Genomic DNA, 17,498 nt, shown 5'->3' with positions numbered 1-17,498 from the left:
ATCTGCAGGCAGCATGTTATAGAGCAGGAGGAGCTGAGCAGATTTTACATAGTGTCCTATCCACAGGCAGCATGTTATAGAGCAGGAGGAGCTGAGCAGATTTTACATAGTGTCCTATCCACAGGCAGCATGTTATAGAGCAGGAGGAGCTCAGCAAACATTCCCATTATTCCTCTAACTCCATTAAAAAAAAAAAAAATTACAGGTACCTTTTTATCTAGATTCCTAGCTTCCACGTCAAGAATTACAACTCGTGTGTCCTTTATTTCTTCAGCAATGATCTAGGAAAGGAAAAAATTAAAAGTATGCAATGTATGTATTTTTTGTACAGTTAATGTTATTAAACACAGCCACTTTTGGTGATGTAAGGGTAAAGTCAGGCATTTGCCTATGACAACAATCTCATTAGGCTGCAAGGACAAGTCCAAAAGGCCCAAGCATGAGAATAGTGTAATGACCCCTACACGATGACACACACTTGGATATTATCCAGAGAAGATACTAGAGCCGTTGTGACCACACGTCACCATCCATTATCTGCAGCTTCATAGTTTGGATGGTTTCTGTACTTACGGTTATTGTTCCCTTCCCAGCAGGCTTTCCCTTCTTCAGCTCCAGTGAAGCTTTTAGTTTACGATTGGACACAATCTAAAAGAACATAAAGCTGAATGTAAGAGGTTATATTCAATAAACTCCCATAATATGGACAGTATTGCATCTGCAAATACAATACTGCTCAGGTCTAATAACCTTAACTTGCAGCATTATAGATTAAGATGTTGAATTTCTGGCCCTAAACTGTTCAGTAAAATACATGAAAAGGGGCTGCCACTTTGTTTATAGAGGGGAGGGATGAGGAACACTCACTCTTCCTCCCAGCCTTGTGGTCAACTGGGCAGGGGCGTCACTAGGTCAAAAGATCTGGGGCTCGTGCCCCGGATCTTTTGACTGGTGCCCCGAATCTCCCTGGGCCAGCAGGACATTTGTCCCACTGCCAGGGCATCCTCCCCAGTCTCATCACGATTCGTGTCCTCTGGACATAGATCGTGATGAGACAGGCACAGTACACAGCCTACATTGCTTTCCCTGCAGGACCTGTGATGATGTCACGATCACATGACCTGCAGGGGGGCGCAGTGCACGGAGCTGCACGAGTCAGGTGAGAGGGAGAACATAGGGAGATCTGTATATGGGCACATTACAGGAGGATCTGTATATGGGCACATTACAGGAGGATCTGTATATGGGCACATTACAGGAGGATCTGTATATGGGCACATTACAGGAGGATCTGTATGTGGGCACATTACAGGAGGATCTGTATGTGGGCACATTACAGGAGGATCTGTATGTGGGCACATTACAGGAGGATCTGTATGTGGGCACATTACAGGAGGATCTGTATGTGGGCACATTACAGGAGGATCTGTATGTGGGAACATTACAGGAGGATCTGTGTGTGGGAACATTACAGGAGGGCTGTGTGTGGGGACATTACAGGAGGATCTGTATATGGGGCACATTACAGGAGGGCTGTGTGTGGGGACATTACAGGAGGATCTGTGTATGGGGCACATTACAGGAGGGCTGTGTGTGGGGACATTACAGGAGGGCTGTGTATGGGGCACATTACAGGAGGATCTGTGTGTGGGCACATTACAGGAGGATCTGTGTGTGGGCACATTACAGGAGGATCTGTGTGTGGGCACATTACAGGAGGATCTGTGTGTGGGCACATTACAGGAGGATCTGTGTGTGGGCACATTACAGGAGGATCTGTGTGTGGGCACATTACAGGAGGATCTGTGTGTGGGGACATTACAGGGGTTCTGTGTGTGGGGACATTACAGGGGTTCTGTGTGTGGGGACATTACAGGGGTTCTGTGTGTGGGGACATTACAGGGGTTCTGTGTGTGGGGACATTACAGGGGTTCTGTGTGTGGGGACATTACAGGGGTTCTGTGTGTGGGGACATTACAGGGGTTCTGTGTGTGGGGACATTACAGGGGTTCTGTGTGTGGGGACATTACAGGGGTTCTGTGTGTGGGGACATTACAGGGGTTCTGTGTGTGGGGACATTACAGGGGTTCTGTGTGTGGGGACATTACAGGGGTTCTGTGTGTGGGGACATTACAGGGGTTCTGTGTGTGGGGACATTACAGGGGTTCTGTGTGTGGGGACATTACAGGGGTTCTGTGTGTGGGGACATTACAGGGGTTCTGTGTGTGGGGACATTACAGGGGTTCTGTGTGTGGGGACATTACAGGGGTTCTGTGTGTGGGGACATTACAGGGGTTCTGTGTGTGGGGACATTACAGGGGTTCTGTGTGTGGGGACATTACAGGGGTTCTGTGTGTGGGGACATTACAGGGGTTCTGTGTGTGGGGACATTACAGGGGTTCTGTGTGTGGGGACATTACAGGGGTTCTGTGTGTGGGGACATTACAGGGGTTCTGTGTGTGGGGACATTACAGGGGTTCTGTGTGTGGGGACATTACAGGGGTTCTGTGTGTGGGGACATTACAGGGGTTCTGTGTGTGGGGACATTACAGGGGTTCTGTGTGTGGGGACATTACAGGGGTTCTGTGTGTGGGGACATTACAGGGGTTCTGTGTGTGGGGACATTACAGGGGTTCTGTGTGTGGGGACATTACAGGGGTTCTGTGTGTGGGGACATTACAGGGGTTCTGTGTGTGGGGACATTACAGGGGTTCTGTGTGTGGGGACATTACAGGGGTTCTGTGTGTGGGGACATTACAGGGGTTCTGTGTGTGGGGACATTACAGGGGTTCTGTGTGTGGGGACATTACAGGGGTTCTGTGTGTGGGGACATTACAGGGGTTCTGTGTGTGGGGACATTACAGGGGTTCTGTGTGTGGGGACATTACAGGGGTTCTGTGTGTGGGGACATTACAGGGGTTCTGTGTGTGGGGACATTACAGGGGTTCTGTGTGTGGGGACATTACAGGGGTTCTGTGTGTGGGGACATTACAGGGGTTCTGTGTGTGGGGACATTACAGGGGTTCTGTGTGTGGGGACATTACAGGGGTTCTGTGTGTGGGGACATTACAGGGGTTCTGTGTGTGGGGACATTACAGGGGTTCTGTGTGTGGGGACATTACAGGGGTTCTGTGTGTGGGGACATTACAGGGGTTCTGTGTGTGGGGACATTACAGGGGTTCTGTGTGTGGGGACATTACAGGGGTTCTGTGTGTGGGGACATTACAGGGGTTCTGTGTGTGGGGACATTACAGGGGTTCTGTGTGTGGGGACATTACAGGGGTTCTGTGTGTGGGGACATTACAGGGGTTCTGTGTGTGGGGACATTACAGGGGTTCTGTGTGTGGGGACATTACAGGGGTTCTGTGTGTGGGGACATTACAGGGGTTCTGTGTGTGGGGACATTACAGGGGTTCTGTGTGTGGGGACATTACAGGGGTTCTGTGTGTGGGGACATTACAGGGGTTCTGTGTGTGGGGACATTACAGGGGTTCTGTGTGTGGGGACATTACAGGGGTTCTGTGTGTGGGGACATTACAGGGGTTCTGTGTGTGGGGACATTACAGGGGTTCTGTGTGTGGGGACATTACAGGGGTTCTGTGTGTGGGGACATTACAGGGGTTCTGTGTGTGGGGACATTACAGGGGTTCTGTGTGTGGGGACATTACAGGGGTTCTGTGTGTGGGGACATTACAGGGGTTCTGTGTGTGGGGACATTACAGGGGTTCTGTGTGTGGGGACATTACAGGGGTTCTGTGTGTGGGGACATTACAGGGGTTCTGTGTGTGGGGACATTACAGGGGTTCTGTGTGTGGGGACATTACAGGGGTTCTGTGTGTGGGGACATTACAGGGGTTCTGTGTGTGGGGACATTACAGGGGTTCTGTGTGTGGGGACATTACAGGGGTTCTGTGTGTGGGGACATTACAGGGGTTCTGTGTGTGGGGACATTACAGGGGTTCTGTGTGTGGGGACATTACAGGGGTTCTGTGTGTGGGGACATTACAGGGGTTCTGTGTGTGGGGACATTACAGGGGTTCTGTGTGTGGGGACATTACAGGGGTTCTGTGTGTGGGGACATTACAGGGGTTCTGTGTGTGGGGACATTACAGGGGTTCTGTGTGTGGGGACATTACAGGGGTTCTGTGTGTGGGGACATTACAGGGGTTCTGTGTGTGGGGACATTACAGGGGTTCTGTGTGTGGGGACATTACAGGGGTTCTGTGTGTGGGGACATTACAGGGGTTCTGTGTGTGGGGACATTACAGGGGTTCTGTGTGTGGGGACATTACAGGGGTTCTGTGTGTGGGGACATTACAGGGGTTCTGTGTGTGGGGACATTACAGGGGTTCTGTGTGTGGGGACATTACAGGGGTTCTGTGTGTGGGGACATTACAGGGGTTCTGTGTGTGGGGACATTACAGGGGTTCTGTGTGTGGGGACATTACAGGGGTTCTGTGTGTGGGGACATTACAGGGGTTCTGTGTGTGGGGACATTACAGGGGTTCTGTGTGTGGGGACATTACAGGGGTTCTGTGTGTGGGGACATTACAGGGGTTCTGTGTGTGGGGACATTACAGGGGTTCTGTGTGTGGGGACATTACAGGGGTTCTGTGTGTGGGGACATTACAGGGGTTCTGTGTGTGGGGACATTACAGGGGTTCTGTGTGTGGGGACATTACAGGGGTTCTGTGTGTGGGGACATTACAGGGGTTCTGTGTGTGGGGACATTACAGGGGTTCTGTGTGTGGGGACATTACAGGGGTTCTGTGTGTGGGGACATTACAGGGGTTCTGTGTGTGGGGACATTACAGGGGTTCTGTGTGTGGGGACATTACAGGGGTTCTGTGTGTGGGGACATTACAGGGGTTCTGTGTGTGGGGACATTACAGGGGTTCTGTGTGTGGGGACATTACAGGGGTTCTGTGTGTGGGGACATTACAGGGGTTCTGTGTGTGGGGACATTACAGGGGTTCTGTGTGTGGGGACATTACAGGGGTTCTGTGTGTGGGGACATTACAGGGGTTCTGTGTGTGGGGACATTACAGGGGTTCTGTGTGTGGGGACATTACAGGGGTTCTGTGTGTGGGGACATTACAGGGGTTCTGTGTGTGGGGACATTACAGGGGTTCTGTGTGTGGGGACATTACAGGGGTTCTGTGTGTGGGGACATTACAGGGGTTCTGTGTGTGGGGACATTACAGGGGTTCTGTGTGTGGGGACATTACAGGGGTTCTGTGTGTGGGGACATTACAGGGGTTCTGTGTGTGGGGACATTACAGGGGTTCTGTGTGTGGGGACATTACAGGGGTTCTGTGTGTGGGGACATTACAGGGGTTCTGTGTGTGGGGACATTACAGGGGTTCTGTGTGTGGGGACATTACAGGGGTTCTGTGTGTGGGGACATTACAGGGGTTCTGTGTGTGGGGACATTACAGGGGTTCTGTGTGTGGGGACATTACAGGGGTTCTGTGTGTGGGGACATTACAGGGGTTCTGTGTGTGGGGACATTACAGGGGTTCTGTGTGTGGGGACATTACAGGGGTTCTGTGTGTGGGGACATTACAGGGGTTCTGTGTGTGGGGACATTACAGGGGTTCTGTGTGTGGGGACATTACAGGGGTTCTGTGTGTGGGGACATTACAGGGGTTCTGTGTGTGGGGACATTACAGGGGTTCTGTGTGTGGGGACATTACAGGGGTTCTGTGTGTGGGGACATTACAGGGGTTCTGTGTGTGGGGACATTACAGGGGTTCTGTGTGTGGGGACATTACAGGGGTTCTGTGTGTGGGGACATTACAGGGGTTCTGTGTGTGGGGACATTACAGGGGTTCTGTGTGTGGGGACATTACAGGGGTTCTGTGTGTGGGGACATTACAGGGGTTTGAAATTAACGTAAAAAAATCTGTATTGTTACCATTAGATGAGAACTCGCTGGTCAATTTAGAATCCTTAGATCTGAGGGTCTCCCAATCTCTGGAGTATTTGGGCCTTGCGGTAAGCTCCAAGGTTAGTGATTATATTATTCTGAACCTGGTTCCCCTTCTGACGAAACTAAAACATAAGGTAAACACTTGGAGCTCTCTCCCGCTAAATCGAGCTGAGAGGGTTGTCTTGGTTAAGACCATACTACTGCCCCAAATTCTTTATGTATTGTGTAATTGTCCACGCTGGATTGACAAAAAATGGTTTGGACTTATCCGTTCCATTATTAATAAACTTCTATGGGGGAGGAAAAGGGTACGCATTAAGCAGGAAATTCTAATGAGAGACAAGAAGAAAGGGGGTCTTTCTCTCCCCTCTTTTTTTCATTATTTTCTGGCGGCCCAAATTCAATTTCTTGTAGAAAATAAGGAAAGCACCCTTTTCCTGGCATTATCTAGCAAAATTGGAAAACGATTTGAATCCATATTTGTGTTACTAGAGTCGGGACATTTGAGGGCCCGGGGTACTAAAAACATCCCGTTGGTTAGTCTTGTTTCAAATACTTGGAGAGAAGTGAAAAAGTTATTAAGGATTGAGGGGGGATTCACATTTACACCCCTTTGGGACAATCGTAACATTCCAGAATTTTGTAAAATGGAGGATGTTGAATTTTGGAAAAAAAGGGGAATTATTTCACTAGAGCAATTTGGGGTTAATGGGGATCTACCCTCATTTCAACACTGGGTTAATATGGGTTTTCTTAAAAATGTAGATATATTTAGGTATAGGCAATTATCACACGCTTATAAACACGAAACAAATAAGGTTAGTTTTAAGACTGAAAGGAGTAGGGAATTCACAAAATTATTAGAAACTGGAGTGACCTCTATTAAATTATATTGTATCAATTGTATTAACTAAATTGTATCAGTTTTTTCGAAAAGACCTAAATCAGGACTTGAGTCACTCCAGTCAAGTTAAGTGGGGGAATCAAGTTGGTTGTATCACTGAAGCACAATGGGGGGAGATATATGGAAATGTGGTTAGAAGCTCAATGAACTTAAATCACAGATGTACACAATTGAATATTCTGTATAGGATTTATTTTTCCCCACAGCTTTTGCATAGGATAGGATTAAAGGACAATTCTAACTGCACGAGGTGCAATAGATCCAATGCTGACATCCTCCATATTCTATGGGATTGTCCCGCGATCGAGAGGTATTGGTCGCAGATATTTGAAACTATAGAGAGACGGGTAGGTTGCTCCCTAGAGCGAACGGCCACCCTTGGCCTACTGGGCTTAATCTCCCCTACCATAGGCCCAAGATCCAAGTCTGACCTGATTTTGAAGGTTCTCTTCCTAGCAAGATGGGTGCTGATTAAACATTGGAAAGATAGCATCGCTCCGGGGACGAGAGAATGGCAAAGTATAGTGGAACGTACTAAGTCGTATGAATGTACATATGAAAAAAGATATAGAAGTAGTAGAAAACTTAAGCAGATGTGGAATCAATGGGAGTCCGAAAAAAGCCAATAAATTTTTTTTTTGGTGGGGTTTTCCCTTTTTTTTTTTTTTTTTTTTTGCTCAGCTCCAGCAGGGTTCAGGGGGAAGGTGGTGTATTTTCTCCTAGCTTTCTGGATAAATAATATTGGATAATGGGGGGGAGGGGATGTGGGATGAAAATAACATGATAATTGGATTCAATGTGGTTGTGGAAAAAAAATATCAATAATGTAACACTGTTGAGTATGTTCTTTTTGTTCACTCTGTAAAAATTTCAATAAAAAATTTATTAAAATAAAAAAAAAAAAAAAAAAAAAAAGATAAGAAAATGTTGGGGAGGGGGATGACAGTACTAGAAATCTCTCATCTCTAGCTTACAGCCGACTACTTCCCCCATGTGGTTTGCAGTTACGGGGACAGATATGTGCCCACAACCCCTTTGGGATAAGTGGGGGAAGGGGGGCCACATTCAGAAGTCTGTTATAAGGCCCAACCTCTCCTACTTACCCCCCTGGTACACCTTGATCCATATTATAGAGCAGGACAAATCTATTGAAGTGCAGAACTTATGCATAACTTTTAAAGGAGACATCAGAGCAAAAGGAGAAATACATGTATTTCACATACAAATGACACCATGTACAAGTCATCTCATGCTATCCATGATCATAAAGAAGTTCATACCTGCCCCAGAGTACATTCATACCCTCCCAGATAATCATCATCATTCAGGTCCACAGACTTGTTATCGATGTCATAGACGCCAAACTTTATGTTCTGCACTTTTTCAAAGTAGTAATCCACGACGGGTTTTGTGGAGAACTCTGGGCTCTGACAGTTCTTGACCCTCTCTGTGCGAGACAACTAGAGCGAAAAGAACGGGGAACATTTAATAATTGGCATTTCTGCTGAGAGGATCGTCACAAGATTCCTGCAGGGGGTCAGGGTTATAGGACAAAATATTAAATCAGAATCTAGAACCGGTCATATTGCAGATACAGGCAGTCCACTTATGTACAAGCTCGTTCTGTGGGTTTGTTCTTAAGTTGAATTTGTATGCAAGTCAGAACTCTATATTTTATAATTGTAACCACAAATATATTTTGGTCTCTGTGACAATTAGATTTTAAAAATGTTGGGTTTTCATCAGAACCAGGATTAACAATAAAGCTTCATTCCAGACACCTCTGATAACTGTTATAGCCGTTTATTGTAGCCAGGGACTAAAGTATAGTAAATTACTAGCATCCAGCCGTTCGTTTGTAACTAGGGGTCGTCTGTAAGTCAGGTGTACTTAAGCAGGGGACCGCCTGTAATATCACAATTCTGGAGAATTATTTCTAATAACTGTGTATTGCCGTTCCTCTGCTATTCTTCCCAGAAATACATGACGCCCTGATGTTCTCAGTTGGGGGTTTATATAAATTTTGTCTATATAAATTTTGGCCCTGTCACAACAGAGTCAACATTGCCAAATAATGGTTACACCCATCAGTCAATTTATGCATATATTTCTAGTAGAAATGACAGCAGAATGGTACAGTATGGAGATTACTACAGCACAGTTATGGAGATGTTAGATTCAGCCCCCCTCTTAATCTAGTGTTACGTACAAAATAGGTTCCATAAGTTTGTTCTTAATGTACATTTAATAATGTACATTATAATGTATATTTTATAATTGTAGATGTAAATGATCCAGGCTAAATAGTTTTTTTGCTCCAGTGACAATTGGAGTTTCAAACTTTTTTGCTGTAATGGGACCAAGGATTATCAATAAAGCTTCATTACAGACACCTTACAGCTGATCATTGCAATCTGGGACTTTAGTAACATCCAGAGAGCTTTACCAGAGGTCAGAGGGGTCTGTCTGTAACTATGGGTTGTCTGTAAGTCGGGTGTCCTTAAGTAGGGGACCGCCTGTATGCTCTCCAGCTTATTATTATTAGCAAATATGATGTGAAGTCATAAATGTATAGAGTATTGTGGCATATTGTACCTCTGACCATTTTCCATCACCAATGCTTTGTAGAACGACACACAGTGGATCGGATTTGGATCCAATATCTTTATCCAAGAGATCGGAGCATGAAATGGACAGCTGGACCTTGGTGACACACTGAGCCATCTGTAAAAGAAGGAAGCACATTTGTTTTGTAAGGGTAACATAAAATGCAAAGTTGATTGTAGTCAAGTGTAGAACGGTTCAAATACATACGGATGGCTTCAGCCACGGGCAGCGTTGAGGATACTGTGCAGCCCGTGGAGCCTTTTAGATCTGCAGTTCCCAACTAATCAGATTGTTACGTCACATCAAAGCAATGTGGTTGTTACAGACTAGTCGTAATCCCTGCTTGGCAACAAATCTGTCCTGTCTGCAGTCAGATTTAGGTCTAAAAACTCACAAGTGAGTCTGATTTGACCTGCTAGCTGGAAATTCTGCACCACTAGGAGGTTTGGGGCCCCCACAGAATGACAATCTGGCTCTGTGTTTACAGTGAGTTCCGTGCACTTGACAATGGAGGAGCGCTTTCTGTGACTTGGGGCCCCTTCTCCTCCTCCAGGACCCCTGAACACAGTCATACTAAACCCCACCGTTGGCGGTCCCAAATGTCCGACTTGAACACTCGGAGAACAGAACTGAACTAAACTAAACTGAGCATTCGGGCCGGAGGTTCCAGCAATCACATAATGCCGGTCTGATGGAGTTAGTCGCATCAGACTCGCTTGTGGGTTTTAGGCCTTTAAGTGCACAATTGGACATGTGCATAACCTGATAGCTACATGCCAGGGAGCGCACTCACTTATCTCCCCCCAGCACATTCCTCTACACTGACTCATCCACATAGTGAGTGTAGCTCGGCTTGTGTGTTACATTGGTGAGAGCGATACAGCATTTACACAGGATTATGGTAAGTGTTTGAGAGTACAAGGTGTGGTGTGACAGCCAAGAGGAGGCCGACAATCAAAATCACAGTATGCTGTGCATTGTGGGGAGAGATATTCAGCATTTTGGTGATAATTCCCCAAATAGTACCTTATAGATTACTGTAACTGTGTTTCCATGGTTCCTTTGTCTCTCCTGTACATTGAATCTATGGCTTAAAAGCCTTTAATTCATCCTGGTTTTTCTCATAGATTTATATTGTGGTTCCATGGCGAGAGGTTCCATTTAAATAGAATATGCAACAAAGGTTCCTTGTAAGAACAAAACCGAATTCTGCGGTGGACCATGTAACATCAATATCGGTCATCTGAAAGCTACTCTGTTGGGCTGAATGTGAATATATTCTCAATGAGGAGATGTTATCAAGTCACTGTCCAGGCACCTCAGTAAAAGTGATCCTTCCACCTCCACCTCCTTCCATCCCATAACTTAAAGGGAACCGGTCAGCGCGATTCGGCACACTAAACCACCCACTGGTCCTTATGGACACTCCATGCAGTTCATTTTTCAGAAAAATTTCAATGCAGAAAATTTGTATAAATGATGTGTATTCTACTGTCTTTAAAAGGTAGATGTGACCTAATAAGAAGTTCCTGAGGAACAGAGTTATAAAAATGTTTTATTTTTTGGGCGCTCAGGTGACGGCACCTCCACCAATAATTGAATAATTCCCACTGTTGTGCTAGCAGTCCTACCTATCAGTTGCTCTGTGCGTGAGGGGGCAAAGGGGGTGGGGGGGATAAACAAATTATTGGAGGTGGTAATGTCCCCAGAAGGCCCCAGGCTAATTCGCATACTTTTTATAACTATATTGCTGCAATCACGTTTACATTGCGTTTTGAAATGCAATACAACATCTGAGGAGAGGAGATTTACCTATTTGCTGTACATTGTTAATTTGTAACACACAAATGTTAATGCAAAGGAAATCTACCATCAAAATCCATCATGATAATCCGGAACACTTGACCATAGATCCTGGCACTGTGATTGTGGTAATCCTCATATTTGTTATGCATGGCCTCCTTCCTTCTAAAATTAACTTTAAAGGGAACCTACCACCACGATTCTACCTATAAAAGGTAGAACGGGTGGTAGGTGCATGTATGGGACGTGAGGATAGCACTTTTTAGAGATTATCCTCACATCCCGGCTATCTTTTAGAAAACTTTGCAGCGCTGATTTGTAAATTTTCTTAAGCGGCTAATGGGGCGTGGAGTAGCCGGATATGAGGCTACACATCGCAGCTAGTCCGCACCCCAGTAGACTCTTTTCTCCTCCTACCATTACATCTTCGGCACGCAGCTACAAGGAGCTGCGCGCCCTCGTCCGTGTACCCGGCGTTCTGCGCATGAGCAGTAGCTCCGGCCCCTGAGCTATGGCTGCGCATGCGTAGAACGCCGGGTACTCGGACGAGGGCTAAGATGAAATGGTAGAAGGAGTAAAGAGGCTACTGGGGCGTTGAGTAGCCGCGACATGTAGCCTCATGTCCGGCTACTCCACGCCCCAGTAGCCGCTTAAGAAAATTTATATATCAGTGCTACAAAGTTTTCTAAAAGATAGCGGGGACATGAGGATTAGCTCTAAAAAGGCTATCCTCACGTCCCATACATACACCCACCACCCGTTCTACCTTTATAGGTAGAATCGTGGTGGTAGGTTCCCTTTAGTGCTAATGAGTGAAGGGCTCCTTGGGTGATTCCCTGGGCCCCTCTGTGCTGTAGCATCGCATGCTGTTACAGTGTGCGGAAAACACTCCCCCCATCATACTGGTGTTCTGAATCTACCTGTGCTGCAATGAAATAACATCAGGCAGTGGGAAGGGGGGTGGGCAGTGCTAAATGGAGTAGAGGGGGAAAGGGGTTAACAGAATTACAGCTTGTTAATCTGCAGCACAGAGGGGCTCTGGGAACCACCCCAGTAGCCTCTCAGGCTCATTAGCATAAATTGTAAGAGTTGATTTTAAGAGTTGATTTTAGAAGGGAAGTGCCCATGGGTAACAAATTTAAGAAGATTACCACACTCATGGTGCCTGGATCTATGAGCAAGTGTCCAGTGTCAGAATGGATTTTGATGGTTTGCATTGTGTTAACATTTCATAAACAAAACACAATGTTAACATTGTGTAACCATTGCATTAAAGGTTAATCTCTTCTCTGCGGCTATTGTATTTCTTTTCAAAACGTAATGTAAACGCCACATTCAGCCTCAACTAGTTAACGTGAGGACCCCTGGTAATGTAAACTGCACAATTATGGCAGTAAGAGCTCCCTTAATATTTGAGAACAGGAAAAACCTGTTTATAATTGATGTTCAGTTTGGTGAATTTACATAAAGAGGCAAGATTTACTCTTCTGCGAGATTGTGACAATAAGCCGCAATTGCAGAACTGTTATTAGTGACGTTACCGGTGCCCTCCGGCACTGCATTTATTATATTTACCACCAATTAGAGGTACCTTACTGTGTCACAGCTTTCACTGTACTCGTGACATATTCTGCAGATATTCCACACCTTTTTCATTAAAGAGATGCCTGGAAAACAGGTTTGACAGGTCCACATTTATTTTGCCTCCTTTTCATAACAATAAAGGGTATGGACTGCGGAGTTTTGCCAGTAGATTCCTCTCTGAGTAGTCAGGAGCGTCTTATGTGAGGCTACATGAACATTGCTTTCACATGCGTGCAAGTTTTTTTTTTTTTTTTTTTTTTTTTTTTTTACAGATGGCCGACACATTCATTTCTATAGTCCCATACACATGAATGTGTTTTTCACTGATCCATGAAGTGGCTGCAAAAAACGTAAAAAAAGGTCCTATTCCTGCCCGTGTTTTCCATAGAAGTTTATGGGAATGAGAAAAATAAGGAAGCCACACAAACATCATACAGCAGTACGCCCCGGAAGAATCTGAGGACGGCGAAATCCAGGGTCGGGCGAGCGCCCCACTTTTATATTCTTTTATATGTGCATTTTAAAATTTTCTTGTGAGTATAACTTATTAATAAAGTCGGAATGGTGAGAACATACTACGCTATTTTGTGCACGGATTTTCTTCCAGCACTCTACTATGTTATATGGTGGATCTGACGGAGGAGAAGTCGCACTAAAGATGTTCTGAATAGTGACCTACTCTTGTTGGAAGAGATTTTTCATGGATGGAATATAGACACTTGAGAAGGGGAATTCCTTGTGAACAGAGTTAAAAATCCTTTTTCTCTCTTTTTTTATAACATACAGGAGTGTGTGGTACAGGCCAGTGATACTTGTTAGGCTACTATCACACTAACGTCAGCTCGCCCGGCCGTGCCACATGGCAGCGCACAGATTTCATAACTGCCTTAAGCTTGCCCTAGGGGTTTTTTCCGATTGCATTAAAGCTGCACTATTAAAAAACTCATTTTCTCTATTCTGAGTTTTTAAAAGAAAATATACCATAAAAATCCATCATAGGACACATTCCTAAATCCAGGCATCGTGACTGTGGTAATCTTCTTATCTAGGTAATAATTAATTTATTTTCTTCTAAAATCAGCTTTTAAAGTTATGCTAAGGAGCCAGGAGGGCTCTGGAGGGTGTTATCAGAGCCCCACTGTGCTGTTGCTTCACAGGCTGTTACACTGTGCAGGAGCAATTCCCCTTCCCACTGTGTGAGATTACATACGGCGGAGGGAGAGAGGGAAGGGCGGAGGGAGCGGGGGGAGACAACAGCATGGAGGGGCTCTGGTAAAGCCCCCCAAAAGCCCTTTTGTCTCATTAGCATAATTTAAAAGCTGATTTTAGGAAGGAGGCCAAGGATAACAAATATAAGAAGATTACCACAGTCACAGGGCCAGGATCTATGAGTAATGTCCCTGCTCTAGCAGGTAGATTTCCTTTAAAAGTGTTACCCAAAAAAAAAAAAAAAAAAAAAAAAAGGATTATAATTTATTACATGTCTGTTATATGGTAACTGGTTGCCATAAAGGCGCGACAAAAGTGACTTGTGGGGTGGAAATATTTGCGGGGGAAATATTTTTAAATGCATTTTTATTACATTTATTCTGGGTTTATTTCTACTTTATTTTTTACTTTCTGCCGCTCAAAGGTCACAAGTTTGGGAACTATATATATTTTTGTTTACATTTATTTTTGCACTGGTATCTGGTCGAACTGGTATCTTCATGAGGTCTTATATATACACCGACTCCTAATCTTTTGGCTTATGCAAAATTCATTTCAATGCGGGTAACAATAAGGCCAAATGTACAGAGGTGGAAAAATCTGACATGAATTGTATAAGAAATCCATATCTTTCTACTATTGATATTGTTCACAGTGGGACACATTTACCAATGTGATGTAAGGTAGGTCAATGCACAGTTGGACTAGACATCAGGTTTATCACTGTGTCTGATGCTGGAGGATACACTTGGCGTAGTACAAGGCCGTCTAGTTATACTTTGAACCTCCTATTAGTTGGTGTCATTTACAGCAAAAAAAAAAAACTGCGTCACAATTTTAGGAAAATCTGTGGCATTTAAACTCCTTTTCACCAGATAAAAAGGCTCTAAGCTCCGAATGTTTATGCTTTGTCCGTCTCGTGCGGGGCGGAGGGCTTTCTCTCCTGAACAAGCTGCTAATACATTCCTGAAATATTTTTCAAAAAACAAGTATTTTGGCATCATACCAGCATAGGGGAAGCCACATTGTACTTACCGGTACTTTAATTTCACCTTAAAAATGCATCAGAAAACACAAAGAAACCACATTCCCCGCTGGAAATTAAGTGTTACACTTCAGGTGCATTTCTAAGTATATTCAGACATCATGGATTTGCCATAGAAAGAGGATTCATTGTAACAATGGGTGGTCGCCGACAAAGCTGGCTCATTTGGGTGAACGGTGGATCCCACCTGAGAGATGATCTGGTGGGGCCAAGCAGGAGTACAAGAAATTTATTGGGGTCTCTCTTCCTCCTCCCCCCACCCCCTTCTCCTCTCTATTCCTAATAAAGTCCCCCTAAAATAGCTCTGGGCAATAAGCTGATGGTGCAGTAAACCCCGCCCATTAATGACCGACTCACCCTATATTATATTTAATACAGCGCCGGCTCTTTTCAATGAGCAGAGCCTAATGATCCGGCTCACTGACTAGAGCCAGACTTCCCATCACTTATCCATTGCAGAAGTACAAGGCTGACATTTGCATTCGATAATACGAGGCCGACATGTTGATAATGTTGAACAAATTCTGCACCATAATTCTAGTGAAAATGTATTCTGAACAGGTCAATGGGTTTAAAGGCTTATTTACAGGTTGCAGATTTGTTCCATAGTCTCAGTACTGATACATACATTAATAAACTTATTACCAGTAATTCAGTGTAAAAAAAAAAAAAAAAAAAATACATTGATTTTAGGAACACTACAATTTCTCAAATCCATACCCAACCATTCATGACCTCCACCCCCCTAAAATGTATTCTTTATGTATAGGCATGTTGTAAAGTTGTATTGTATTATATGTTGGAAAATTCTCTGCAATTACAAGGTCTTTAGTTATTTTTACTTGTGGATTGCTGAAAGGCTAAAAAAGAATTTCTTAAAAAATATGAAAAACAATATTGCCATAAGCTCATAGCAAGAGAGATATGAGCAGACACAAAATTGCCGTTCAGGGTTTAGGTACATCCAGTTCGAACCAGACATATTGCCTGATTGGAGCCCGAAGAGCCAAATTGAAGCCCCTAGCCATAGCTCTTTGAAGGAAATCAAGCACTGAACAAATTTTTTTTAAAAACTACAAATACTCGCCCTCGCTTCTCTTTATCTTGATCCTAGTGTTGTCAGTCACTAGTCTTGACACGTCGGGATGACATAGGAAAAAAGTTATTATTAGCAGCACAGAGACAAGATGTCCGCCGCTCTGGGATGCTAATTACGCTGGGAGCATGGGAAAGGGAGGTGACGTCACGTCATGTGAGAGACGTGAATTCACACCTTTCGTCTGACGTCACCTCCCTCTCCCAGCATTGGAAATGGCGGTGCAAAGGTGTGCATAATTATCAGCCTGGAGCACCGGACATCTTGTCCCTGCTCTCCGTGCTGCTAATTATAACTTTCTATTTTTCAGTAGTTGATTTCCTTTAGGAAAGGTGTATCCTTTTAGTGTAGTCCCACATGGGATCTAACAATTTAATAGCAATTTAATTTGAACTCAATTTATTCAATATTTGCATAATTTTTAGAATCCTTCATAGGTTGTTGGTGTTGTTACATCCTTTGTCTCTGTTTGCTTTTGCATTACTGCTTCACCATCTTTCTATACGCTTCAGCTGGGTCCAAACACAAGATGCACTTGCAGAAGATCAGCAACCACAGACTTATCAGTGACTAATCTACAGAAATGTTTAGTTGCAGTATATTGAATAAATCTACATGCCACAAAAACACTGGCAGTGGAAAGTTTACAAACCCCAGTATGTCAATTAATTATGTGCGTTTTCAGTGTTATGCTCCACCATTGCTTCAGATGAGCACATTCTGTGGGACACTATGAGGGTGATGCCACACATGGCGTTGTGAACCCATTTTTGGTCCGTTTTTAAGCAGTCCGTCCAATACATCCGTTTTTTTACCAGTTTTAATTAAGATAATTGGGAAAACCTGTCAAAAACTGATGAGTTTTGAAAACGGACCAAAAACGGGTTCAAAACGCCATGTGTGGCATCACCCCAAGATGGTCACATTTCACGGACTGTCCACTGTTTCTGACAGTCGTCCAGTGAAGCCAGAATAATGCACCCAAGCTGCCCATCCAACATAGCACTATGCTTACCTGGGTGCACCACAACTGCAGCACACGCAGGCATTGGGAGCTTTAGGGGTGGGTCTGATGCTCATCTATTTTACTTTTTCGTAAGCAACCACAGAAAGTGGTAAAAAAAGGCTGATTTGGGACCCCGTGGACAATTTAGTGTTTAATATCACCCAAAGAGGTTGTCTTTAAGGCTGAGTTCACATGCGGCATTTGTGTTGAGTTTCCAATCACCTATTGCAATGCAAACGCAATCTTACTTCAATAGGTGATTGCAGAAGGATGCAGTGTGTTGCGCTCGGAAACGGCACACGTGAATGTGGC

At 44.6% G+C, this 17,498-nt stretch overlaps 1 protein-coding gene across 3 annotated transcripts in view; it reads right to left on the bottom strand.

Moving 5' to 3' along the window:
- The window catches only part of CPNE1 (copine 1), a 68,358-nt gene that overhangs the window by 12,665 nt on the left and 38,195 nt on the right, over positions 1-17,498 (bottom strand). For all 3 annotated transcript variants that reach the window (XM_072111883.1, XM_072111884.1, XM_072111882.1), the window contains 4 exons: positions 9,432-9,560; positions 8,117-8,296; positions 574-648; positions 210-281 (listed from right to left, as the gene is read on the bottom strand). In XM_072111883.1, the coding sequence (XP_071967984.1) occupies positions 210-281; positions 574-648; positions 8,117-8,296; positions 9,432-9,560 (456 nt within the window). The remainder of the gene's footprint in view (positions 1-209; positions 282-573; positions 649-8,116; positions 8,297-9,431; positions 9,561-17,498) is intronic.

The sequence above is a fragment of the Engystomops pustulosus genome, chromosome 6 (assembly GCF_040894005.1).
Source record: "Engystomops pustulosus chromosome 6, aEngPut4.maternal, whole genome shotgun sequence".
Lineage (NCBI taxonomy): Eukaryota > Metazoa > Chordata > Amphibia > Anura > Leptodactylidae > Engystomops > Engystomops pustulosus.
Note: the sequence above shows the minus strand (reverse complement) of the source record. Positions and strands in the feature narration are given on the sequence as shown.